The sequence below is a fragment of the Gordionus sp. m RMFG-2023 genome, chromosome 3, assembly GCF_954871325.1.
Source record: "Gordionus sp. m RMFG-2023 chromosome 3, tfGorSpeb1-WG-v2, whole genome shotgun sequence".
Classification (NCBI taxonomy): Eukaryota; Metazoa; Nematomorpha; class Gordioida; order Chordodea; family Parachordodidae; genus Gordionus; species Gordionus sp. m RMFG-2023.
Window position 1 is genome coordinate 7,336,684 of NC_088777.1, and position 26,002 is coordinate 7,362,685.

Sequence of the window (26,002 nt, forward strand, 5' to 3'; positions counted from 1 at the left end):
CCAGCCACTTTTTAGCAAGCTATTTGACAGGCATAATTTTGTTATTAATAATTTCATTATGTACAAAATAAATATAGAGATTGACTCTTAGTATATTCAACTTTAGGTATTTTAAAATGCTAATATCTTGTCATATATATATCGAAATAAAATATCTAGCTTTAAATATTTCTATTCCTTTTTTCAGGAATTATGAGGTGTGTTATATGACAACTAAACATGTAGAATATTGTGCCTCAAGAGATTTCATTTTTTAAGCACTATTATATCATGAAATATTCTATTCTACCATTTATTGTCATATCATAATTTAAATAACATTTTACTAAAAGGATGTATTCTTTTACTATTTATATTCAATAAAAGACATAAATATCAATAAATAAAATCACCAAATATTTTATTTTCATAACCCAAATACCCTAAAAAACAATCTAAAATGGCAAAGAGTGAAAATATAAATATATAACAATATATTTTATTCCCTTTTAATATTTATGCATAAATAATTATTTCTTATAGGCTAATAATTTTCTTGTATTATGAAAAAAATTGTTCTAATTATTCGTTTTTCTCTAGGACTTGCACTCAACTAAACAGGATTTGGCACAATTGTCTTTGAAACTTGAGCAAGCACCTTGTTTTGCTAAATCATCGCAGTTGCTATACTCGTTTACACAAAATAGCTCTATTTGTTTTTTTTAATATTTAAAACATTTAAATTGTAATATCAAGTTAAGATATCTACCGGTTATATAATAGCAATACATTTCTATTTAGGTTATTCGTCTAAAAAGTTACAATTATTTTCTTTTTGGTGGACAAAAATATATATCAGATTATATTGGATAGAATTCATATATATATATATTTTAAAAAAATCTTAGAACCTGTAATTAATCTGGAAGTTCCATTTCTAGTCATTTACTAAATTTACTATAGAGATCTGAATATGCAAACATGTAAGTTTTGTTAAAAGGCTCAAATTTTAAAATGGCCAACCAAATATTTTAACCAAAAGGAATTATTACGCATATAGATACCAAAAAGGTTTAGGCATCTATTAACGAACTCTCAAGATTTACATAATCATTATTTTGGCTAACATTGTAATTTAAAATCGGTTAATTCGAACCATTTAATAAGCAATACCATATAGGGATAATTTTTAGACAGACACTAAAACTCGTGGGTTATGTTCAATTTTGTAAAACTGATATACCGATTTTATTTTTTGATAAAATTTTTATGATGCCAAAACCTTTTTAATAAAATAATTGTTTAAAGAAAAACTGTTACCGCATGATTCTAGTAATTTCCCAGCGTATACATTCTTCGCACAAACACCACCTTTTATGCAACCCTTGCATGATTGAACAGCTGATTTTTCATAAGGTACATAATATGGAGGTGAATTGCCGCTAAAAATATTTATATGTATAATTATAAAAATTTATTATTCATGTTTCAGCACAATAAATAGATCTATAGAATTTTAAATTATTACTATTATAACCTCGGATAATAATTGCAAGCATATATTTTTTGCCCAGAACATTCTGTCATTCCGCATCCAACTTCTTTTGTAGTGCCCCATACAACCTATTATAAGGAAAGTTTTTATTTTTTAAAATATTATTGTTTAAAATTTTGGTATTTATTATTTTAAATTGGTGGCAAATATATTTTTTTTATTTTTTTTTATTTAGCAAAATCGGTATTATTTAACCTAGGTAGAATACATTTTTATTATTAAATACATGTTATGTGCTTATTGGTTCGTTTTGGACCCAGTCTCCCCCTATATTGAATATTATTAAATTGTAAAAATGAAAATCTATTTTCAAAAAACCATATGAGGGTAAAATAGAGCTCCAAGAAAGGTTGCAAAATGAAATTTGAAAGTTTCTATCCGTTATCAATAATATTTATATCATATAATATAACACATAAATTAATAATCACTAAACCCTAAAATAAATTTTAATAAATAAAAAAAGGAAGATGGATGTTAATGAGTAAGTATTCTTATATACTTGAGTATAATGACCAACCGATGCAAAATTCCCTTTATCTACCCCAAAAGTAAAGCTGCTGACTTCATTATACCACGCTTTAACAACATTCTTCCAATCAGAAGTTCCTGTTGTCGCGTATAAGTTTTGGCCTCCGGAAGGATATTCTTGATATTATGAACAATATTGTTTTTGTACTCAAAATTAGATTTTTAGAATTAAAATTTTTTTTATCCATCGAAGGAACAAGATTTAAAACCAAAACTCTTTGATTGCTTGGTGAAAAATATTTTTTTATAAATATATATTTTTTAAAAAACATTGTATATATATATTAATATTTTAACTAGAGGTTGTTCTATCTTTATTAGTGTCATGACCGAAAACGCATTTTTGAGTCAATGCTTCCGCCTTCAAAGCTCCCTCACTATTCCATATCTAATATGTTAAAGCATTATTTTAAATATATATTATTTTTAGTTTATCATAATAATATAGTCGAAAAATTATATTTATTACCAATTTATACATAGCGCTTGATGGGGGATTGACACTAGATCTATAGTCATTATGAGCCTTGAGTATATCTTCTATTTCTATCGCGCTCGGAATTTTCGCTTATGGCGGCAATTATTATAAATAGTATACTTATTTTTATTAAGAAAAGTATGAATTGGATAATAAAATAATTTGCCTAACTATAATTATAAATAATATCTTTTTTATCCAGCTCAATACATCGCAAATTTAAATTGTGATCTACCCTGACACTGGTCTACCTTATCATAAAATATTCGGAAATGAAATAAACTTACCTGTAATAACTGTCATTAAGACCAAAGTACACATTATAGTTAAAAACATCTCACGCTTTAAATAATTTTTTAAAAATTTATATTTATGAAAAAATTAAAATATATAAATTGTTGTAATATTTATTTTAAAATGAAAAGTATGGATATATATAATATAATTCTAAAATTATCACAGGTGGGTTCTTGCTAATTAAAATATTTTTAAATTTAATTTAAAATTTAAATAAAAAATTGATTATTTTAAATTTAAATTAGAAAATAATTTTATATTCAAATATAATATTTTATAAATATTTTATCAAAAAAACAATTTATTTTTTAAAAGTTAAAAGAAAAAGTATATATTGCTTACTAGAGAGCTATGTAAATATGTAAAATTTTTAATTAGATAAGTTAATAGTTTTTAACACACTTTTTTAAAACACCTTTACTAAATATAATTTAAATGGAAAATTACATAACTTATATTATTTTTAAATTTTGTAAATTATGGTGTTTATTGCATATTTTTTAAAATTAAATATACTATATATAATTTAAATTGGCAAATTACACAATATTTATTTATTTTAAATTTTAGAAGTATAGTTACTTTATTAACTTCTACATAGAATGTAGAGAATAGAGATATTTTTGAACAAAAATAAATTCAGGAATAATCTTTATGATTTGGAATTTTGAAAATCATAAAATTAATTGAATTTAAATTTTAAAATAAATTAAACCGAATGTTAATTATAAATTATCATAATTAAATTTATTAATGTTATTATTCACATTTAAAATTTCTTGAAAATATAATAAAACTACTCAATTATATTATAAGGAATTTCCTTCTTTCTGACCTAAAAATATTGCTGTTGGCATAGAATTGAATGATAAAATTAGAAACCATTTATTTAAGAAATAATTATTGTACTTTAATTAAATCTATTTAAGTTATGATTACTAATTTTCTCTGTGTGATTTAAAAAACAAAAATTAAATGTATTATTCATCTTTTTAACAATAACTAGTGCAGTCTAACTGATATTGTCTCTTAACTTAATGGATCCAAGCTTAACTCTAATTTGGTAAAATTAAGAACCGATATTGTTTAGTTTAATTGAGATTAATAACCATAAATTATTATATATTTTTACTGGCCTGTTTTGTTAAGTTTAAGAAAGAATATGGAGGAGGGGAGAAGGGAATGGATTTTTTATTAGTTTTTTTAAAAAATAAATTCATTTCCATGCAGAAGAATGGTTTAAAAAGCTAATGCAAATATCTTTTCTTTTAAAGGTATACAAATAATTTAATCAAATCGAATTCGTTTAATTGTTTTTCGTATCCTCAACATTTTATATACTCCCCCTTTCGTTTATTCTCAGTTCCTACTTTGAATCTTTTTTTAAATGATGGCACAATAAAATATTGATGGAATAATGAAAAAATTGATATAAAACAATTGAAAAAGGCTATACGCTGTTATCACATCCAACCCAATAGGTTGAAATTTTTTGTTGGTTATTAATAAATCACTTATATAATATATAAAGTTTTTCTTATTACTAAATATTCCATAGTTTGTTGAAATATAACCGAAGCTTTTCTAAAATATTCTTTGTGCGTTGTATTGTCAATACATCTCGCTAATTTTTTCTATAGGTATTTTAAGAATTGATTCTTTAAAATCGATTTCACTTAACTTTTTCCTTTGGGTTTGGTCGAATAATTAATCCGCTCGATCTTGTTGCAAAATCTACATTACACCTTAGAATTAATCAGCTCACCCCAACCAAGGCCAATTTATTAAGACTAAGAGTTAAATATATTTATATATATATCAGTGACCTACAGAGTAACATTTACACAGCCAAGATTTAAGAAAAATTTTTCTCGGTCCGAATTTTTTTCAAAAAAAAATTCTCGGTTTGGTCCGCCCGGATGGAAGGTCTCGTAGTTGTTTAGAAAAATTTTTCTCCTGAATTTCTTTTTTAAAAAAAAGTTTGGTTAGGGTGTGTAAATATTTTCTACAGCTTTAGTTTTTTTTAAAAAAAATAAATAATAAAATATATACCTATTCGGCATTTTGCGGATCGATTTTCAGCGAATATGAAATCCATATATAATAACTTTCCAAATTATCTTATCACCCCATTTGTCGTAAAAGGAGTGAGTTTCAATTATTACACTTTCAATTCGACTGGCTATATTTTAATAATAGTCTTATATCCTGTACACTTTAAAATTATAGTAAATTGAATTTATTGTAATACTTTCCAAAACCAAGTAAATTTGATTCAATTTACCTAAAATAATAATAGAGTTGATAACTTAATAAAAACAACAATTTTGATCAATTGTTGTTTATAAGCTTATTTTGATTACTTGACGCTCGACCGACGAAGTCAACTTGGCAATAGGCATAATAAAATCATCTGAAAGCATAGGTCTAAAAATAAATCTTTATAAAAAAGGACTGTCTCTTAAACAGCAAAGTTCAAAATGATTTCAGGTTTAACCTATTTGTACCGGATCTAATGATTCTATGCTTATAAAAAATATTGCGAAAATTATTACTAGGCTAAAATCATAATTATATCCTAATTATTTTGAGGACTATTATAGATCAATTTTGATTAATAAGTTTTAAAAACCAATTTTATAAATTTTTGAAATAGGGATAACTAAAATTCAATATAAAAAACGTTTACTTATAGTATTATAAATGATATATATAAATAAACATGAGATTGAATTGTTAGACTGGAAGATATACTAATGAAAATAAATCAACACCAATGAAGGGATCTTCATCTGATGATAAATAATTAGAAAGTTTTGTTTTAAAAAAAGTTGGTATAAACCATAGGCGTAGCCAGGATTTTCATAAGGGGGGGGACCTATATATAGTCATAAAATATTTTTACAAATTTTAATAAAAAAAATAAGCCTGGAACAAATATGAAATATATTTTTATTAGTTTATATAAAATAAAAATATAATAAATTACTTGTATTGTATATACCTTAATATAAAAGCATGGTAATAATTTATTCCAAACAATTATAAGAAATTTATTTATAATAAGTAAGTAGACATATAGTTGATTTTACTCTATTATATAGAATTAGTTATAAAATACTAGGTAAAATTCCACTTTTACAGACATATTTGACAGTTAGAGAATATATTACAGTTAATAATCTGACAAAATTTGCTAATCAATGCTCTTAATATTAAATATAGCAACAATATGCATACAATTATTTAACGCCATCTATTTTATTTAAGATTATAAATTTAATCTTCATATTATTTATCCCACAATGTCTTTAAAAGATATTTTCTGATGTCCTTATCAATATTTTATAGTTTTCTGTAAAATATATAATTCGCTATATTGGTAAAAATACTTGATTGTCATTTGATAGTTAGATATATTGTAAATCGACGACATATAATATTCCACTGTTTATATTGTGCTTTAATATTTTTTTAATTTATGATTTAATTTTATCAATAGTTTTATAATTATATTTTACTTTTATTGAGATAAATAAATTAAAATTACTCACTTTATAAAAAATTATATTTGATATATTATATTATTTAGTAATTTTATAGATCTATTATTAATAATTATAATACATTTCACTTCTGTCTTAAGACTTATCCTTGGCCTATATTCCATTTATTAAAAAACATTTTTAGTTCATTTTATATATTTATAAATTTATTTTCCCAAAAATCTATAAATTATGATGAATAGTTTTATAAAAATCAACTTTTACATTATTCTTTTAAATTATTATTTAAGATATATGGATACTATATGAGGGTCAGGGAGTGGGGGGAGGACTAAGGGGGATATTTTTTATTAGCTATAAATGATATTTACAAAAAGTGATAAATTTCTGAAGGGGGGGGAATTTCCCCTTGTCCCCCCCCCCGGCTACGCCTATGGTATAAACAATATCTATAAAACAAAATATTATAGTTAATTAATAAATATATTAGGCTATTGATAAAAGTAAACAATTATCTGAATTATATAAATTGTCGTATACAGTGTCGGCTCTTCAAGTTAGGGTAATACAAAATAATAAATCTGATAGATCAAGATATCATTTGTCTAAAAAAAATATGCAAATAGCTCGACCATAGGGGTATTCAATTACTGAACTTTAAGTAATTTATTTTATATTAATTTCTTATTAATATATTTTATTAATAAAAGTTTATTTTAAAAAAATATTTAATAACTTTTAAAATATTTAAAGTTAAATTATTCAATTTATGATAATATTTTTAAAAATATATTTAAAATTTAAAGAGCATGATCTGGATTGATTATATGCCTTTTTAATACTTGGGGGGGGGGGCAAAATTTTAAACTACAACTACCCCCCCCCCCCCAAAAAAAATACTCTCTATTCTTGTCTTCTAAAATACCTAGCCAACGCACCTCATATTTTAATTAGGAAGAAGGAAATGTAAATGAGTTAATTTGATGAAAGAATGAAAATATTAAAGCAAGATTCAGAATAAGGAAAATGAGCCTGAGTTTGCAAAAGTTAAATGCATGGTTTTTTTAAATTATACTTATATTTAAAATATTTTACAACTGATTTAAATCAGGTATCACTCTCTAAATGGGCCAACACCTAGTGGTTTTAAAAAGCCCGAGGGTCGATTCTAAAAAACGATCCGATTAAAAATAGAACCATAATTTTAGTCTGGAGATTTTTCTCATAGATGGCAAAATGGTTTGGACATCTATTTGCCAAATGATGAGGCTATATAATAATATTTTGGCTAAAATCTTAATCGGGTCGTTTATAAAAATCGAACCAAATCGAGCTCTAGACTAACTAACAATGGAAGAAGATTTTCTTTAAACTGGAAAGAAATAAGTTAAGATTATAATTTACAAATATTATATAATAACGTTGATATAGTTTAATTTTTTTTTCATATCATAAATATTTTATTTCGATATAAAAACTTATAAGCTATATAAAAATAAAATATATATATTATTTATTAAAAAAAAGGTAATAGATACTGTAATGTGTTTTAAAAAAAAGAACATAGGGAGATACATCTAGGTTATGGTACCGTAGATTGATATACTTTGAGACCTACAAATTTCCATTGAGATTCTTTGCGTAGGTAAAAACCTTGCTGAGCGTCACTAGAAATTAAGCTCATTTTTTGGCCGAGTGCTTTGAAAAAATTCAATGCTCTAGGTCCAAAAGCACCGATTGTGTCAGAAACAATAGGGATTAGAGTATTATTAGGAATGATAATGTATTTATCTATTTTTCTAATTTCCCCTCTAACTAATGAATTAGAGCAAAAAGATGGTGCAAACCGATCAACGCATTCCCCTGCTCCATGGAATAAGAGTTATTCCGTCAGGCATGATATTGTACCTGAAATATAAAATATATGTAATTATATAAATAATAATTGATTTGATATTATGATCAAGAATTGAGCAGTGTAAAACTAGCAGAAATAAAGCATTAACAATATAATCGATATATTTTTTATGTGCTTTGAAAACATTTTGAATATTAATAGTTTCAGTTTAGTTTTTTCCATGTCCTATAAATCATTCACATATAGTTTTGAGTCAACTATAAGAGAATTAATCACTACGAACGTTTTTCTGATTTATTTTGTCTTTAATGGTAAGTTGACTAACAATTCGATGTGGATGATTTAAACTAATACAGAATAGTTGAAAAACATTTGGAAATGCATTTTTATATGGGTATAAAAATTTGATAAAATCTGATATACGAAATCTTTTTAATTTTCAAAACTTTTAACAATTAATTTATTAATCTAAATTACAAATCCATCTTCATTAATATTGTTTTCCAAGGTTTTAATTTTTTATGTCTAGAAAATTAAAATGGCCATCTTGATTTAATTTTTTTTCAAATTTGCTAATTAGTTTATACAAAAAAATTATCTATGTATTGCAATTATAATGTTTCTCAAGGCCTCTCTATTCAATAACTTTCTTCCAATTGATAAAACCTGTTTTGGTATAGATAGATTCAGTATTGTTTAAGTTATAGATCTCAGAAGGATGGCAAAAAACTGTATCAGCTTCAATTAATTACACAACGTTTTTGTAATTATAAAATTTTAAATAAAATCTTCCTTCATTATTAGTAACATTATTTTAGTGCGATGTTCGTATTAAAAATCCTGATTTAGGAAGATGTTTAAAAATGGCCCTATTAAGATTTTGTTCAAAATAATATTATGTATATAAACCTCATCATTTGGCAAATAGATGTCCAATTTCTACTCTCTATGAGCAAAATCTCCAGGCTTACATAATATTATTTTGGTTATAATTTTAATCTGGCCGTTTTTTTTAAATGGACTGGAATTGAGCTTTTTAACAATACTAGATATTTCACTGGATGCAAACCTCCCTCAAAAACCTATGCCTATCATCATTAATTATATCTTTAATTACACTGATACCCATTTCATAAAATTTATAAAGAATAACTTAGATTATTTTAGCTCTACTATCAACTACCAAAATATTGTGAACATAAAAGTTATTTTTTAGATCATTAATTTAATAAAAACTCCCCCATTTACAATTCTGAATGTCTAATAGTAGAAAATTTTATTTGGAAAATAATGTCTATGATTGTTGGCAATATATAGATTAGGTCGATGATCAGCAATATCATTGGTCTACAATAAAAGTATTATATAACAAAAACATATGATTTTAGTTAAATATTTGATATTTTCTAACATTTGTTTATAAATATAAATTATATTATAAATAATAACTAATTAAATAATTATTTATTTTATAATATAAATAATAACTAACCACGCAAGTGCCTATTATATATTTTATGTGCCTATTATATAGTTTATTTAAGTTATATTAAATAATTCTTAACTGAACTATTATTTAGATGATTATTTTCTAAGATATATAATACCTTAAATTAAGATAAAGTTATAAGTTTAGGTAAATTAAAAATATTTTAATTTAACATCCTGCCCAGTGCCCACCATGCTTTTTTAAGTTTAACAATACGTTTCAAAAATTACCAAAATGTACTCCATATTAGTAATCTGCATACCCCAGCCCGTAAAGTCTAAAAGTCTGTATAAAAATTTTTAAAACCGGGTATAATTTATACTTAAGATAAAGGTAGAGCCTCGCAAATCTCTTTTTTTTGTAAAAATCTATTAAATTCACAAAATATTAATCAAAAACTTGTGCTAAAATTCTTGACTGGTCAAGGGGGCCATGCTCCTTATGGCAAGCGCGTAACCAATGGGGGGGAAAGGGGGAAATTCCCCCCCTCCATCGCAAATTTGACTATTTTCATAAATATCATTTTAAGCTAATAAAAATTTTACCCCCCCCCCCCCCCCCAATCAAAATTTTACAAATATTTGAATATCAATTTTCCAACATATTATTCAAAAATATTAATAAAATGGAAAAATATTTAGTCAAAGAAATTGAAATCAAACGATAATATATAAATAAGGCTGAGTATGAAAAAAAGTAATGTGTCGTCAGCAGCGATATCATTATTGAATTCAATTGATCAATCAGAGTTTATCATTGCTGCTAGTTGCATCAATAAATTATTTTTAGCTCACTACTTTGTATAAATTTACAAAATCCAAATTTAGATTTGGTTCAGGTTATTGATTTGGCGGAAAATATACATGAACAGGTAGATACAATAAGAATGAATGTAGATAAATATTTACATAATATTTATCTAGACGTTGAATCGAAAGCTAAATTTTATGATATAACACTAATTAAACCTCGTCTAGCACCTAGGCCATTATTGAGATGAAAATAAATATTGGCTCAACTGAAGAATATTATAAAATATCCATTTTCATCCCCTTCTTAGATACTTTTTTATCGCAAATAAAATTACGGTTTTTTAGATAAAAAACAAGTCTTTAGCAATCTTCAAGTTTTATTACCCAAAGATCCTTCTTCATTTTCTAATGCCACTATTGGTAAAATTAAATATTTAAAAAAATTTTATTCCTATGAGATTGATACTGAAATAAATTTAATCAGTGAATTCGAATTGTGGTATAAATATTTATACGTTTAGCTATTTTACCTGAGCATGCTATTGATGCGCTCAATCGGTGTAAGGAAACCTTGGCTCAATTTCCTAATATTTTGAAGTTGTTTTATATTCTTGCATGTTTGCCTATTACAACATGTACGAATGAAAGGACTTTTTCCAACTTGAGAAGGTTGAAAACATATTTACGAAGTACTGAATCTCGGCTAATTGGGTTAGCTCTGTTTAATATACACAGAGATTTTGGTTCCAATGACAAACGAAATAATTAAAAATCTTGTATTTGATAAGAAGTTAGAAAAACTTGTTAATTTAATTATTTTCTAGTCAATATTTTAAACACACTACTATTAGTATTTTCATTAAATAATTATATTCTACTTATATTGTATGAGAATTTAAGCCGAGGCTAGTTTTTAAAGCAAATTTTATAAAAAAAATGACATTACACTTTATTTCAACTTTACATTTAAAAAAACCTTTACATTTAAAAAAACTTTATTAAATATAATATACCTAACTTGAAATAATAAAAATATTATTAAATTATGAATAATTTAATAGAATAGCTAAATAAGAGTATAAATGGTTTGGGGGCGAAGCCCCCAAAAAAATTTTCCCCCCCCCCCCCCCTACAAGAAAAAAGAAAATCCTGGATACGCCATTGGCTTATGGTATAAAATATTTATTTTAAATCATTTTTTAAAGTTTATTCTAAAAAATTTATTCTTAAACGAACAAAGTGTCATAAATCATTCAACAAAAAACAATCAACTAACTGTCTTTATTTTGTTTCTATAATTAATTAGATTGTCGCATTTTAGAAATATTTCAATTCAAAATTCCCTATGTCCCGGTTCTACATAGGGTTTTAATATTTTATAATGTCAAGCTTAACCGATAGTGATAGCCATTCTGAGAATGAGTTGAAAGAAGAAATAGAAACAGAATGGCAGGATATTTTAGGAAATGAGGACATTAAAAGAAAGGTTAATTTATTTATAACATCTTAAATTTTAATTTAGAACAATTTATTTTTCATACAGTTTCAATATTTAAATATTTGTTTGCTCAAAAAGTTTTTTTGTACCATTATATTTTAAAAATCTAGATTATCAAGCAAGCTCCCTCAATATACATTGATAAAAAACCTAAGAATGGAGAGAGGGTCATTATAAACTATATTGAAAAAATTTTTGAAAATGAGGAAATTATATCCAATAAAGAAAATTATGAGTTTATTGTTGGAGATGGTGATGCCTTACCCAGTATTTTTTTGTCTATTTTATTGTTAAATTTAAAAAAAAAATTATTAGTATTTGACATGGCAATTAAACTTATGTGTCAAGAAGAAACATCACATTTTATTGTCAAATCCAGATTTGCATATGGTAAGAGGGGCAGGTAGGAATATTATTTATATTATAATGAAATATTTTTATAAAATCTTAATAGAAGTCTATAATATAATTAAATTATTTATTAGATCCCCAGACATACCTAAAGATTGCACTATGACTTATGAAATCACATTGAATGAAATAAGGGATGCATTAGATTATGAACATATGAACTCCACTGATATTATAAAATACAGGTTTTGCAAATCTTTATTTTTAAACTAATGAATATTTTAGATAGCATTTATTATTGTATTATATTATTTTAAAATTTTTTCAAGTGTCTTGAAGAAGGAAAAAGGGAATTATTGGTTTAACAGGGAAGACTATGGCTATGCTATTGATTCTTATTCAAGGTATTGTTTTATTATACACTTTTTCAAATTTTTATTATTAATTGTTATAGCTTAGAGTAAAATTGTACCCATTTATTTATACATTACACCCCATCTCCCACTCACTTTCAACCCTTAAAAGTGATTATAAATAATAAACATTTTTTTAGAATAATAAATAAATATATGGTAGAAATTATTTTAAAATCATTAATTTAAAATTTTTCAGAAATTTAAAACAAATTATTTTGATCTAATATTATTTAAAAGATAAGTTTAACCCAATAGAAGGTTAGAAAAATCTGTGGGGGTAAAGAATCCCCTTCTAAAATCCTTGATATACCATGTAAATTATATTTGATTATTTATTCTATACAACTTGATTTTAGGGATTAGATTAACAGCATTATTTAAAAAAAGAGCAGTTGCTACTGCATCACCTTTTTAAAAAATACTCAGCATAGGAATTACCTAAAATATTATTTATTAAAGAAATAAAGTTGAAGCAATTATTTTTTACACTAAAACTATATCCTTATTGATTTTAATATTTATTACATAATACTCCAAATTTTTGTTACCCATTTCATTTTTCTGTCATATTTTTATTTAATTTTGATTAGATGGTCTACTATATTTATAATACAATTTAATGAAAATTTAAAATATATTTCAAAATTTAAACAAGATGATTTTATATGTAATTATTAAACATAATTCAAAAGCTAAATAGCATGAAACAATACTAAAAAATAAGTAGAGGAAGGTTCCCATTCCAAATTGCTAAAGAATCTCATATATTTCCTAGAAAATTTTTGAGCAAATTTTAAGTAATATATACATGGAAAGTAAACACTCGTATTTAAATTGAGGTTTTTAAAAATATCGCCAAAATATAGGGGAAATATCATCCATATTCACAAAAGTTGTTGCTAATATTAAGAACAATGATGTATTTCCTCCATTTTTATTTTTTTTATGAACTCAATTTAAATGCAAAAGTTTACTTCCCTATCATCTGTTAATATTTAATATTACTTTAAAAAATTCAGGTTATATTGGGGAGACTAGGGTTATGTAAACCCCGGGGCTTAGTAAACCACTTAATCTGATTTTAAAATTAAATATACCAGAATGTTAAAATTTTATCTTAATATAGTTTTTATTAGTTTATATTATATCTATAGGCAAAAAATCTAATTAATTATTAAAAATTTTATCTAAGAAATAAAATTTTGATGAAACTTTTAAAAGATTTTTTACATGACAGAATTTTAATTTTTATTAAAATATATAATCATTTATATGTAAATTAAATTTTATAGCAAAATTTAAATACTCTTCTATAATTTGGGAAAGATTTATGAGTATTATTACTAGATATTATTTCAATCATGATTTTTCGGGAATGACTAAAATACGCGTCCTCGAAAACTACGCGTCCCCTGTCAAAACGACTTATTTTTATTATTATTAATAGGAAATCTTATTAAGCTTTATAATATGAGTTAGAAAATGTTTTTTTTAATTTAAAAAAAATACGGTAACTAAATAAAATTTATAAAAATTTATTTTTTTAAAAAATAAACTACGCGTCCCCGGTTAAAATACAGTTTTTTTAAAAAAATCAAAACAGATTCATATTTAGCTCATTAAAAGAGTACAGAATATGTAAATATTATATTTTAAACTATTTTATAACTTAGTGATTTTTTTAAATAACATTTTTTTTTTTCAAAAACACTACGCGTCCCCGGTCAAAAAACCGTTTTTTTGTAAAAATAAAAGCAGATTCATGTTTAACTTTTCAAGGAAATTCAGAAAATAGTATTAATAAAAAAAATTAAAAAAAAAAATTTTTTCAAAAATTAAAAATTTTTTTTTGGCTAAACTACGCGTCCCCGGTCAAAATACAGTTTTTTTAAAAAAATCAAAACGGATTCATATTTAGCTAATTAAAAGAATACAGAATATGTAAATATTATATTTTAAACTATTTTATAACTTAGTGATTTTTTCAAAAAACACTTTTTTTTTCAAAAACACTACGCGTCCCCTGTCAAAAAACCGTTTTTTTTTTAAAATAAAAGCAGATTCATGTTTAGCTTTTCAAATAGATTCAGAAAATGGTATTAATAAAAAAAAATTTTTCGAAAATTTTTTTTTTAGCTAAACTACGCGTTCCTACGCGTCCCCGGTCAAAATACAGTTTTTTTAAAAAAATCAAAACGGATTCATATTTAGCTCATTAAAAGAATACAGAATATGTAAATATTATATTTTAAACTATTTTATAATTTAGTGATTTTTTCAAAAAAACACTTTTTTTTTTCACCGGGGACGTGTAGGGACGCGTAGTTTAGCCAACTAAACATGAATCTGCTTTTATTTTTACAAAAAAACGGTTTTTTGACCGGGGACGCGTAGTGTTTTTGAAAAAAAAGTGTTTTTTAAAAAAATCACTAAGTTATAAAATAGTTTAAAATATAATATTTACATATTCTGTATTCTTTTAATGAGCTAAATATGAATCTGTTTTGATTTTTTAAAAAAAACTGTATTTTGACCGGGGACGCGTAGGGACGCGTAGTTATTTTTTAAAAAAATAAATTTTATTTAGTTACCGTATTTTTTTTAAATTAAAAAAAACATTTTCTAACTCATATTATAAAGCTTAATAAGATTTCCTATTAATAATAATAAAAATAAGTCGTTTTGACCGGGGACGCGTAGGGACGCGTAGTTTTTGGGGACGCGTATTTTAGTCATTCTCTGATTTTTCAATTTAGAGCTAGTGGGGCTTGCTAAACCATACACGTCAATTATGTCAGTTAATAATGGAAAATTTTAAAATCTTGAAAAGGCAATTTTATGTTCATGATTTATATTTAAGATTTGTGCTAGGAAATCATAATGTCTCCTTAAGATCCTTATTTTTTTTTATATCCAAAATTTTTATCAAATTAACCAAAATTAAGTTTCAATTTTTATATATAATTAACTTCAATTTATATGTATTATGATATTTTGAACAATAATTATTTTATACGAATCATTATTAATAAATAAAATTTCAACTTATTATGGCCTGAAAAAACCAATAGTTTAGGAAGCCCCTTGAAGTGGTATGCCTCGCCCCGCTATTGGGGCTTGTTAGACATAATTTTCACTTTTACAAAAAATAAAATTTAAAAAAATTGATTTTCACAGTTTCAGGGTATTTTGTCAAAATCGCCTTACATTGTTTTAAAACCATCTTTTGAGTAACATTTTCATTTTTTTGATTTTGAAAGGCCCCTTGCAGCTAGTTTTATATCACAATAATATTTTTTGATTGCGAAGCTTGATTCAATGTTGACTGTTGTCAATAAGTAAAAGTAAGCTGTTACAAAAAAGTGAAAGGTATCTCTCATATTGCTAGTGTGGTAGAATTGTTAAAATAAACTTTAATTCAAGTTACTAAAATGGTGGTGCCTAGATAAAAACACTGGGTGCATAAACGTAATGGTAGACCTTTCCCCTAATAGAGTTGAGACCGATGAAGCATTAAATAAGGGGATGTTTAAAATAGGAAAAATTTGTAGGCCTGATGGACACTGTAAAGGAGATCTAACCAAAACTTATATGGATCCTGATATTAACGATTGGGTTTTTGACAGAAAATTTGAATATTTAGGAGCATGATATATGTTATTTCCGATTTACACGTGCGTAAAAGATTGGGAATTTTCGATGAAGGTTTTTGATTATCCACTACATATGCACTTTAACGGAATTACACATTCACCTAGAACTGTAGGGCCTGGAGGGTTTGAGATTGAACAAGGAAGTGATAGCGTATCTAAAGTAATCTTAATTGACAACCATACAAAATTATATAATATTACAACATTAACAACACTATTAATACTGATCGATGAAGTAGAAGGATTGAAGTAGAAGGATAGATATAGAAAGAAAAATAAGGAAATCTGCCAGATAAGTATCTATAGCTATGTGTCGCGTCGCTGATTTTTCATACGAAGCTTTCAAATTGGGATTTCCTCAAATTTTCCCCAACTTTGGCTACGCCCGTAGTTCCTAAAGAATGTACACTTAAAATTATATATATAATTTTTTTGTTTACACACAGACAAAACTATTAAAAGTAACTTTTATATTTATCGGTTAAAAGATTTATTACGGGGTTTTTTCATTCTTTTGTTTATAAACTCCAAAGAAATTGCTGTTACAACAGCTGATTAATTTTAATTTTATTCGTCTAATTATAATCACATGACTTGCCAGATTTGACAGTATTAAATTATATTAAAACCACTAATCTTAACCCTAATCCATATCTCACAATAACCTTTACTTGTTAATTTAAATAAATTTTACCAAATCAAAAAAAAACATTCCTTTAGAGTTGAACGAAATCAATATTCTAATAGATAGCCTTTTAAGTATTTTTATTAATATTATATTCCTTTAATCTGTAATTTAAATGATAAATATGATCTGAGCTTTACGGATATTTTTTTCCCCGGATTTTCAAATATCGGATACCGGTCGTTTAGATATTGTAAAATTTGATCTAATCCATTAATGGCCGATAAAGATGATAATTTTTTCAAATTGGGATATGTATATATTTGAACTATGGATTTTTTTCCCCCATTGTTAGGGAGGAAAAATGAAATTCATTTTACTCTGATTTTGGACATCTGCCATATCCCTAAATTTAAAATGGCATGTCTACTAAATGATAATGACATTTTATTTAGAAGGGTCCCATTTCTCATACTTACTCGTCATACCCATATCTAATATACCAAAGTTTGAATTTTTTTTTAAAGAGAGATTTTTGGATTAAATTTTTCTTAAAAATGCCAAAATCTATCAAATTGAATTGTTTAAAAATTTTCTAAAGTTTTGTCAAATAATTTTTTTTTCTATAAAATTTCAAATTGGGAATCGTATTTTTTGATATGTTGGACTCATCCATTAGTAAATTTTTTTTTGAATTTTCACGTATAAAAGATTTTTCAAGATGAAATTACAAATTTTTAAAATACCTACAAAGATCAAAAAAAATTTACAGATTTTTTTTTCAAACTCTGTAATATACACTAACCTCCCTTAACACATAAATATTTAGCTTGGATAGGTGCGCGGTCATACAAAACATTTTGGAAGTAGTTAGGTTTTTTTTCATTCCCTTGTTTCCCCTTAATACAATGGATACATGCTAAATTAATAATGTGTTAATGTATGAAAATACAATATTAAACGATAACCAACTATCAAAATATTATTTTAACATATATAATTCAATAATATATAATTAAGATATTACATTACGTTATATAAATACATATATATATTTAACATATACATAAGTCATATCATAATATAATTTCCACGGTACTAATATTTCCCTTTATCAGTCTTCTATCATATATCTTAGTTGTTGCCACTCTGATTGCTTTGATGTTTTCTCACATTCTCTTTGATCACCACTGCTCTCCTTCACTAGTCGAGTGGTATCAACTGACCAGCATGTTCATGCAGTATACGTTCTGGTGTTTCTATTATTGGCTTAAATATGATGAGGACATCGAACGGTATATAAAACTGTGTATTGGGTGTCAGGAAAATTGACTAAATGTCATGGAGTTGCCCTTATATTTATTGAATATTACTAAAGAATCATGGGAACGTGAACATCTAGATTCGGACCTGGTGACTGTTTATATTGATTGGTAGGAGATATTCAAAATGGATGGAGATAAGATAGGAACTGATTAGAAGTACCCCCGCGAAGGAAATAATAGCAAGGTTTGAGGTTTTCTATCTTTGGAGCATATTACGGTGTTGTAATTGACAATGAACTTCGATTTATTTCTACAGAGTCTCAGCGAAATTGTGAGAACAACAACATTTGTCACATTCGTTCAATGCCATACCACCCGTAAATAAATGGACGGGCTGGACGAACCATTTGGATCTTGAAAGGGAACCACATTCCAGTTTTAGGGAATTTGACGTTGGTCAACATGTATGGATAAGGAACGAACGAAACCACCAAGGGTAGGAGGGAAGGAATAATCCAAGATCGAAAGGTGGTTATATTTATATATAATAGAGACTCGAGAACGTATATGCATAAACATGCTAGCCACTTACGTAACCATGTGGTAGTAGATAACACTGGAGTAGGAGTGGAGGGCAGTGATCGGATAGAATGTGGCGAGGCGCCAAAACAATCAGGGTGGTCACACAATCCACTCAGACGTATTATAAAAGAGATGTAGGCGAGTCTCCCAATTGATAAGGGGGAAATGTACTAACATTGAAACACGTATATTTTAATATTGATACTATGAATATGTATTTGTATAACTTATTAATTAATATTTTAATAGTTGTGGTTATCGTTTTTGCATTATTATATTCTTTATACATTTAACACATTATTAATTTTATCATGAAATAAAGTAAATATATAGTTTATGGCTTACGTTTATTAAATCCTCCTAAATTTTCTAAAATGATTGCGACTTTCAATTCTCTATTATTTTATTTATTTAGGGGACTGAAAATTTTGCAGAACCTTGAAAATTACATCCGCTCCTTAGACTACGACGTACCTCTTGTATTATTTTAGTTATATATATATATATATATTTTTTAAAAAACTTTGAAAGCATGAAACACTCACATCTGTTTATATTGTTTGCAAAAAATTTGCGAAAATAAAATGGTCGCTTAAGCGAATTTTAATTGTTAGCGAAGACAAAACCTAAGATAAATAGTTTCAAAATTAAATTTATTTTAAGAATGCTCATCCAAGCTCTTAGATTTGATTTTGTGCAAAAAGAGTTTGTATTTTTATGTATAATAGTGCACATGAACGTTTTAAAACGCGAATAAAACCGTTAACTTTTATTTTTCAATATGAAACGTCTAAATTTATAAACAAAAAAAAGAGGGTTGCTCTATATTTAATTAGCAAATCTTTTTGTAATATCATAATACCATAAGCTAAAAAAATATTATTGTATCATTTATAATGTAATTATTTTACTTTTTTTAGAAGATGTTGTATCGATGCTTTCAACTTCAAAATTTAAAAACGTTTTCAAAAAAAATGCAATTTGTTGTTTTTTTTAAAATAAATAATTTGAAATGCAAAACGGAAATGTTTCCAATTTAAACGAATGCATTTGAAATGCATTAATAGCGTTTTTAAAGATATTTTTTTTTGTTAAACCTTCACTCAAGCTAAAAAAAAGGTGAACTTGCAAATATTTACTTTGTTTCTTCTAAATTTTATTAATAAAAAAATTATTATAGAATATTTGTGTTCGATATTAAAAAATAAATCTTATTGGAAGGGGACAATTATTGTATTTATCATATTTGCAGAGTCCGCGATGCCGATTCGTTTTCTATTAAATTCCCGCTTTACTCATCATTCACAGTTAAGCGCGAAATCGCTGCGAAGAATACGAAAATATGGGCATTATTATTTTTTTTTGTTATACATCGCCGCGAATAAGTGAATCCCGCCAAATCCCAATTTCTTAATTAACAACTTAACTTTTTTTTTGAGCTTTTTATAATGTTATTGTTTCGATGATTATTCGACAAGTTTATAATAAATTAATTAAATGCAATCGGTAAATTAAGAAAGTGTACCAATAAAGTAATAAGTTCGATTTTAATTGAAATAAAAAATAATATACATATATATATATGTGTGTGTGTGTAAAGGAATATTAAAAAAATTCACTAATTGCTTCGTCTTTCCTTATCACGGAGAAATTCCAAAATCATTTTATTTTTTTGATAAAATAATAAGAAGCCCCCCCCCCCCCATCTTTTATATAGTTTCAAAGCCTCCAATTTTTATTAAAAAAATATAAATTATAGCTCAAATTATCCTAATTTTTTTTTATTAATTTGACTCGAGGAGTTGAATTTCGATCTTTGCCAGGCCCTCTAATATTTGCCTCATTTCATTTTTAATTAATTTTGCGTATTTATACCGGTGAAATATTTTTATATTCCGCGTGTTAGAAGCGTATCGCCCTCTGACGTTGAAGATTGAGCTACGATAGTTAGTCCTTTCTGGAAGATATTTTTAATAATAAGAAGAGTATTATTTAAACGTTTGTAGGCTAGGTACAAGGGAAAGTAACAGCCTACACTCAAGAATTGCATTAAAATTTAATTATACTTTAAGGGCGGGGGTGGTGTTGGGAAGGTATGGATGATGTTGAATTATATTTCAATGATATATAGGCTATACTAGAGGATAAATGTGAATATCTTATCCTTATTTCGTTTTGTTTTCTTGTACATCCACTAGGGAAGACAGTTTAAATTAGATGAAATCATTTGTATATATATATATATATATATAACCATTACCTTATTGATTTTAGTCTTGAATTATTATTAACAATCGGATTGGAATTTTCAAAGAATATCAGTCTTTGATTCCGATCCCCGAGAATGCATTTATCTCTAACAATATTAGTAAACTTAAAATGAGATTTTGTCAGAGAGGATTTGGGCAGGGCTTAAATGGTCCAGAATTAAGTTTTACCTTTGAATTTTATATTATAATTATTCGGGGCAAGTTCAAGCTTATATTTTTATATTGAAATCCAAAATTTCGTTTCTGGCAAAAACACCAAATTTACAAAATTAAATTAGAACTTAACGATATTTTATTTTATATTTTAAAAAAGAGTTCCGAAATTGCCAACAAGGATAAAGATTTAGAATCACCTGACTTCCTTACCTTGCAAAATGAATACGAAGAATTATACGTGGCACTTTTCAACAATATGGCGGCCGCCCAATTCAAAGTTTATTTCCAATTATTCATTAATTTATATTATCTAATTAACGAATATAGCGGTTCGGCCCATTCGGTGTATTTGATTCTACTCGAATGAAACCGAACCTTTTTTAAATATAAAAGTGGAAAGCTCCTCTGACGTTTTAAAGTTACATGATAACAATGCAACAAAAAGAAAAAAAAAATTTTATTCGATTTTCATTAATAAATTTGATTTTCATAATTCTTATATTTTTGATTTTTAACTTCGTTCTTACCTAAACCAAATAAACTTCTTGGCGCATGCTGGACTAATGAAAATGAAGTTGTCACTTATCATAAGAAAATTTCACAAAAATCTTAAGAAGATTTTTATTTCAATTTTTGATTTCATCAAAAAAATTGAACGAAATAGGGTTCGATTTTCAGTTTATGGGTTATTATATATTGGAGCCCTGTAGGAGAGTAAGAGAAAGTTTTTTTTTTAGAAAAAAAGTTGCTTGCCGCATTTGGATCCAGTTTAGGTGAAACAAAGCAAATTGGCTGACAAAATCACTTGATTCTATTCGGTTTCTAAAAATCGATATTAATGCAACTGACCACTTTTTCTTGCAGAATGTTTTATCGGATTTGTATGTGGGGGGGGGGGTCTTAACTGGTTCAGAGTTATGATGCATTCAAAGTTAGTACAAATTCGCAAATATATATTATTTTACATCGGATAAAACGAATATTTATAATTCTTATTTATTTTATTCGAATTAGATGGGGGCAAAAGAATCTTGTTTGAAGTCTTTAAACGAAGTTTTTCGCTATAAGCCCGATCACGTTAAAGCTTTATATAGGCAGAGCAAGGTAATAGCAACATTATTCCTTGATACGATTAAAAGGCATTTCTTTCGAATTATTATTGTTAAATTTCATCTATTTATATTATTTCTTCACTTTTATTATAGTATTATAAGGTTCTTAATATTCCCCCCCCCCCTCTCTTCCTTAAATGATCGAATTTGTATAATTACACATACAAAAATATTGACAAGAATAAATAGGTCATAGATAAAATTTATATGAATTGTACAAATACATTTTATTTTAAAAATGATAATTATGTTGATATTAATCTTCAAATTTTTGAATAATTTATTATGTCATTAGTTCTATTTTAAAATAGATAGATATTCGTTTTCTTCTCATAGTATTTATTTCTTTCAGGTACTAACTGAACTGGGTCAGATCGATAAAGCATTACAAATATTACACAAAATTTCCCAGTCTGATCCCGATAACAAAGTATTTAACTAAAATATTCATGTATTTTTTTTATGAATATGAGAATGTAAGAACCAAGTGGACGAGATTCTTGTTACTTAACAACAGGTGTCGGTGAAATATCCCCATACCTAACAATTATCTGTATTGGGTATAAATATGATAAAATTCACATTTGGGTCAAATCATCATGTGGACTAGTGCAGTGATAGCATTTGCCTGATATGTTGGTTAGGGATTGCTAAATTTACACTTTTTAATCTGCTTGAATTTCTCCAAAAAACACATGTTTGATCTAGGGTTACACGTTTTTAAATGGGTGTATATTATGTCGCCTAAAAATATTTAGCGGTATTGGGCTACTTAATGATCTTTTTACCTGTAGCATGAGTCCAACTAAAGAGAGATATTTGTATGCTTAGATCTAGAATTGAAGATATATAATTTTTTGAAATGGTAAAAAACTTTAAAAATAAAAGAATTGTCATATAAAATTAAATCATATAAGTAATACATGTTTTTCTCTATATTTATATTTATATTTATATTTTAATTTATTATTTATCTTAATTATAATTATTACTTTTATGTCTCTTAAAGCCTCAATTATAATGATTTTGATATAAGAACACAAATTTTTGAAAAATAAATTATAATTATAATAGGAGCAAAACCTTTAATTCATTTTAAATTTAAAAATTAAAAAATTATATCCATAGACCATTCTCAAAGATATACATTCCTTAGAACTCAAAAAGCGTTTGAATTACAAACAGGATAAAGATATGTACAGCAAAATGATGCACGATTATAATACGCCTAATAGCTATGCACCCAGCAAGAAAATTGGGATGAAGGCAGAAGCCATAATCGAATATTTCAAAACTCAAGTGATATTATATCATTTTTTTAAAAATAAAATTCTTCAAATAAGTACACCCTTTTAACTTAAAATTGATGATGCAAATTCTTATTTCTCGTCTTTAAATTCTAAACGCGATTTTTTCTTTTAAAAATATACCTCTCCCTCGAAAATTTATTTTTTATAACTATAAATATTCAATCAGAAAAAAAAATGAAGAATAGGAAAGATATATCATTAATATTTTCAGGGCCAGGTTAGGTTTATATTTTGCTGATGAAGTTGTCCCTATCCCTGGGGTCCGACCTTACAGAACTCTAAGAGTAAGTTATTTATTAATTTTTTTTGGGGGGGGGGAATGATTTGGCTATTTTGAATTTGTGTGGAATGACGCATGGAAGTTATATGCGTGGTTGGAGGAGAAAAGATATGATGATGTTTATTTTTCAAACATGTTCGACCCGACAAGACTCAGATTGGTCGGATTTAATCACGCATTCTCTCGGATTTGATCCGATTTAGAATTAGATAAATAATTTATTTTCGACACGGATGTTTTCCCTAATATTTTTATGAATATTATTTTTAAAAATAATTTTTATTATTATTATCACTCGTTTCTTTGAAATATCGTATTTTTTTTTAACAGTCTAATAAACCAAAAAAAAATCAGTAAGTTTAAGATCTTCGAAAAAAAAATCTCGAATTGAATTAGTCGGAAATTAAAAAACGATAAATATTAAAAAAATAAATTAATACTTCTCTTTTGGTAAGTTGATAATGGATTCGTGTCACGTGGCAAATGGACCTTAATTGGACTCGTCTATTGCTGATATGGTTGATTTTTTTTAGGATTACGATATGGTTAAAGTCTGGGTAAATGGAACATAATAGATTTCGTTTTAAAAATGGTTGGTTTAATTTATAAAAGGCTTGATATTTTAGTTGGAGTTATCATTTTATATAGATTACTTGGGTTAATGATGATCAGGGTTTCCAGGTTTTTTTAAAATTTGGTTTGCTTTTGTTTTTTTGGGACTTTTTTTTTATAAACTTAGTATTTATTTTTGGTGAATTGTTTGAGGTTAAGGTTTTGGCTAAGGAACATCGCTTGTAGTGTGCAGCCAATCATAGTTATTAAAAGATACTTGTCGAATGTATCTAGATACAGATACACGGCTAAAATATAGATTTTAAAATAATTGCAAGTTACATAGTAAGTTTTTTATAATCATATTATGTTTGCTTATAGTCAAGATTGAAAATCTTACTTTTATAAATGAAATTCAGTGTGATATTTTATTTTATAAAATATATAATTAAATGATTATTAGACATTTATCAATAGCTTTTCCTTAAAAACATATTTATCGACACAAAATTTCCACGCACTGGAAAGTGGTAGTATACTAACCCTAAATTAGAAGGATAATCTTCAAACATTTTTTTCTAAATTAAAATAATCACTCAGTTTTGACGGGTGTCAAAATTTGTATCCCTTATCACATTCTCTAAATGAGTTGTTTAAAAGAATCAAATGTTAAATCTTTCGATTTTTTTTCCTTGGATTTTTTGGTTATATCCTTTATAAAAATAAAATTTTATTTTGTTTTAATTATGTTAATCGAGATAAACTCGGATATAATTATAAGAAATTTAAATACACAAAATAATATTTAATACTTTTAATTTAATTTTTAAAAAAAACCCTAAAAATCATTGGTGAAAGCACACACGCTTGCTTTACCCTATTTTTACTCGAAGGGGAAGGGAGATGGACTTGTCCAATGAAGAATTTTACGAATGAATTTCTTATTATGAAATTTTATGATTTTCATTATATTTTTTTTTTCATCTATGCCGCATTCCACAAAAGTCATAATTTAAAATATTTGAAATTTATCGAAAGTCGACGAAAGTGAAAATAAGGACTAGTTTGTATCTGTAACATTTAAAGTTATTTAATAAGGCTGAAATTTATTTTTTATATTAAAAATATATTATTTTTTTTCAACGTTTAATCTTCCAAATCAAATTATTGATATTTATTATTTTAAAAATGCGTCTAATTTTTTTTCTTCTTATTTCAAAAGGTTTTTACTTCGAATTTATTCTTGGTAGTGGGGTTCGCTCTTCTGTCGATAATATTGGCAATCATCGGAATAAGATACGTAGACTATACTATGCCTCAAGATGGAATGAACATATAATACATTTCTTATATAAATAATTATATTTATTTTATTTTTTTATTTACACTTAAATTTTTTTATAAAAATTAATTATTTTCATACTTTTTGGTAATAAAAGTACCTTATTATTTTATATATCTTTTTAACCTAAGAAATTCGTCCCAAT

At 25.8% G+C, this 26,002-nt stretch overlaps 2 protein-coding genes across 2 annotated transcripts; one reads left to right on the forward strand and one right to left on the reverse strand.

Moving 5' to 3' along the window:
- Positions 1 to 575: 575 nt before the first annotated feature.
- LOC135926678 (cysteine-rich secretory protein 3-like) lies at positions 576 to 2,846 on the reverse strand. The gene is made up of 7 exons (XM_065462608.1): positions 2,831 to 2,846; positions 2,535 to 2,632; positions 2,363 to 2,453; positions 2,037 to 2,182; positions 1,517 to 1,602; positions 1,300 to 1,421; positions 576 to 688 (listed from the first exon to the last, which is right to left on the reverse strand). The coding sequence occupies exons 1-7, from the start codon at positions 2,844 to 2,846 to the stop codon at positions 576 to 578; spliced, it is 672 nt and encodes a 223-aa protein (XP_065318680.1).
- Positions 2,847 to 11,728: 8,882 nt separating this feature from the next.
- On the forward strand, positions 11,729 to 25,969 carry LOC135925765 (peptidyl-prolyl cis-trans isomerase FKBP8-like). Its single transcript, XM_065461235.1, has 11 exons — positions 11,729 to 11,931; positions 12,054 to 12,210; positions 12,259 to 12,346; positions 12,429 to 12,539; positions 12,624 to 12,698; positions 19,251 to 19,314; positions 21,419 to 21,538; positions 22,276 to 22,365; positions 22,726 to 22,803; positions 23,502 to 23,672; positions 25,738 to 25,969. The coding sequence occupies exons 1-11, from the start codon at positions 11,827 to 11,829 to the stop codon at positions 25,852 to 25,854; spliced, it is 1,176 nt and encodes a 391-aa protein (XP_065317307.1). The 5' UTR covers positions 11,729 to 11,826; the 3' UTR covers positions 25,855 to 25,969.
- Positions 25,970 to 26,002: the final 33 nt, after the last annotated feature.